Raw genomic sequence first — 3,196 nt, forward strand, 5'->3', positions numbered from 1 at the left:
GCCGGGCCGGGCGATGGCGGCCGGAGGCAGCGACTCGCGGGCGGCCGACGTGGAGGAGGACGCGTCGCAGCTGGTCTTCCCCAAAGGTGCGCGGCCGCCGCCCCCCGCGGGAAGGAGCCGGGAGCAAGCAGGGGCGGGGGGCTCCTCCCCGGGCGCTTTCCCGCCGTGACCTGCTCTGCTCTGGGCCCACCCTCCTCGCGCACGTGGGGCCGCGGCGAGGCCCCCCAAGGTGCCCGGGCTCGTGAGCAAGCGTGGTACCTCCCCGGCGGGCTCCCCGGGGCTTGCCACATCTGGCCCCGGGACAGCAGTGGCCATGCATACAGCCGCTCTCCCCTTGACGGCTCAGGACAAGCGTCACGGCTTCTTAACCTGGCAGGGGTAGTACCCTGTATCTGTGGCCACGGAGGCAGTTGTCCTAACCCGCTCCGCAGGAGAGCTGCTCCTCTGGCGTGGTTCAGGCCCCGGCGAGGTGCAGCGGGTTTAAGCCCACTTTATGGGCATGGGAGTCTCCTCCCACGCTTGCTCCCAGGGCCTGAAGGCTGAGGGCAAGCAAAACACGAGGGCATCCGAACCCCAAACCTCCAGGCTTGGGCCTGCAAGTAGGATACCCGCCAAAGATTTTGGAAACATCTGAAGCCCCAGGTGCAGGTGCAGGCTGTTTGTGGTAGTAGGGCCACTTATGGTTCTGGACTCTTGGATTGGGAGTTAGTTTTGGCTAATTTAGCCTCAGCTATAAATTTATTTAAAAAAAACAAACAAAAAAACAACCGCCTTCCCTGCTCCCCACCCACTGCCATATCCCCATGCTCCTCCCCAGCACACAGCCAGATGGGGCTGGGCCAGGCCGGCCTGCTTTGCTTTCCCTCCAGCAGGGCTGAATCAGGGCCCTCTCCCCTTGGGGGTCTGGGTTAGAGCTGCACCCATGGGGGGTGGGGTGGGGAGCTGAATCAGGGCCAGGAGGCCCCCAACACAAATACAAAAGAGAGAATATAGACATGGGCTTCATTATCAGTGCTGATCCCTCTCACGCTGCGATTTGTTCTTTTACCTAGAGTTTGAAACTGCCGAGACTCTTCTCAATTCAGAAGTACACATGCTGCTTGAGCATCGCAAGCAGCAGAACGAGAGTGCAGAGGATGAGCAGGAGCTCTCAGAAGTCTTCATGAAAACTTTGAACTACACGGCTCGTTTCAGCCGCTTCAAAAACCGGGAGACTATTGCCAGTGTCCGCAGGTGAGTGGGAGAGACCAGGAAAGATTTTTGTCAGGGAATTTATTATGTATGGTATTGGTTTGTATGGTACTGGTACTGTGCAGTTAAAATGCCTTAGCTATGTTGCCAGAAGAGGGGTGCACTTAGATCTCAGCCAGGCTCTATGTTTTTTCTTGAGTGGGTTATGATAGATCCCTTCAAAATAAACATTTATGAGTGACATCAGATCAGTCTTTGGAGCCTGGGATGATTATTAGTAGTGGTAGTTGAAGTGGGGTTGTACTCATGCAAATGCACTTTAAAAAAAAATTGCCCTTTCTTCTTCCCTACTTTTTCACTGCTTCCACTGGTACATTTTCCTTTCCTGTACTTCTTTATTCTGTTGTAGCTATATTCTCACCATCTTATTTTCCCTACCTGCAGTTTATTGCTCCAGAAGAAGCTCCATAAATTTGAATTGGCATGCTTAGCTAATCTTTGTCCTGAGACAGCTGAGGAGGCCAAGGCTCTGATTCCCAGGTGAGAATTTGTATTTAGCAGGGCTGCTGTGTGAACTGTGGGGGTCTAAGATACAGGAAGAAGGGAAAAGCTGGGGTCACCTGTGGGTTTTTCCTTCACACTGAAAACTTCACAGCCACACTGGGCTGGCCTCTGAATGCAGGTCCGTATAGGACTTCAGTCAGATGTCTTCTGGGTGAAGTCATTTTCTAATGGCCTATCTTGAAAGAGGTCAAAGAAGGGATGGTGTCTGATTTGCATGAGAGCCACAATATGAGGCTCAGAATAGCGTATGCATTACACTGTTGGAGGAGTTGCTAGTTGGTACAAAACAATATGTTAAAAGGAATTCTGGGTCTTTGATTGAAAACAAATATGTCTAAAGCCATTAATTAATTTACTATCATTGCTCTTATCTTGCAGCCTAGAGGGCCGGTTTGAGGATGAGGAGTTGCAGCAGATTCTTGATGATATTCAGACCAAACGAAGCTTCCAATATTAGGGTTAACACCCAGCCCCTCCTGTGAACAGTGGAAAAACTCAATTACTTTTTTGCACTCCAAACCAAATCAGCCATTCCCAGACCTGAGCTAAGGAAGTGCCAGGAGCAGAGTACTCCAGCCTGGTGTCCACCACAGATGCATTCAAACGGGAGGCCAGTTAGTCCATAAAAGAGACTCTTTTATGGTGAGAGCCATTGGATCCTAGAAAGTCTCGTCTGAGTGGTGTCGGTCCTTTGCCTTTCCTAACAGCCTGTCTCTGACTCATGAATCTCTACAGTGTTTTTGGTTTCTAGAATAAGTGCAGCTGTACGATTTTTTTTTCCTTGTGTACGCCTGTTCCCTAAGATGGAGAAACTATTCTTACTGGTTGTTGGTAATCATAACGATGCATGGAATCAGGACTGATGAGACTTTGAGTGTGGTGGTTTTTATGTATATGTTTGATCAAGTAGTGGGATTTTTCCCCTTTAAGAATACTTTTGTATAGCTTTTCAGTTTTAATTAAAAGGTGCTGTTTGTAATTATGATCCTGTGGTTTGTAAACTATATCTGATTCAGTCCAATTTTATGAAAATCTCATTGATTTAAATATAATGATATAGAATGAGAGAGAAATCTCAGGGGAGAGAGAACTGTGAGCAAAGAGGAAGAGATGTCATGCGATTTTTTTTTTTTCTTTTGAACTTTTCTTTTTTTTATTTTTTTGTACAGGAGCACACAATGAGTTGTTCACCATTATTTGAGAGGGGAAGAGAAATGTGCTACTCCTATTAATTTGTAAGCCTGGTTTGGAAAAAATATATTCATATATCAGGCACAAGAGTGAAAACCTTAGTGAAACCTCTTGGCTCAGCTGGAGTGACATTACTTGTCCCTTTCAATTAGGTGTTTTCTGTTGTTTTTTAAAATTGCAAACATGCTTCCCCCCCCCCTTTTTAGCTAGAATAGTCTTAAAGGGGTCAGAATAATACCAGGAAAAGTAA

General features: G+C 48.0%; 1 protein-coding gene across 1 annotated transcript; it reads left to right on the plus strand.

Annotated features, from left to right (window-relative positions):
* Nucleotides 1-6: 6 nt before the first annotated feature.
* Nucleotides 7-2,757, plus strand: POLR2D (RNA polymerase II subunit D). The gene is made up of 4 exons (XM_019503721.1): nt 7-86; nt 1,053-1,233; nt 1,636-1,731; nt 2,134-2,757. Exons 1-4 carry the CDS (start codon nt 14-16, stop codon nt 2,210-2,212), a joined length of 429 nt encoding a protein of 142 aa, XP_019359266.1. The 5' UTR covers nt 7-13; the 3' UTR covers nt 2,213-2,757.
* Nucleotides 2,758-3,196: the final 439 nt, after the last annotated feature.

This window comes from Gavialis gangeticus, unplaced genomic scaffold (assembly GCF_001723915.1).
Source record: "Gavialis gangeticus isolate Ggan-Ray unplaced genomic scaffold, GavGan_comp1, whole genome shotgun sequence".
NCBI classification, from domain to species: Eukaryota; Metazoa; Chordata; order Crocodylia; family Gavialidae; genus Gavialis; species Gavialis gangeticus.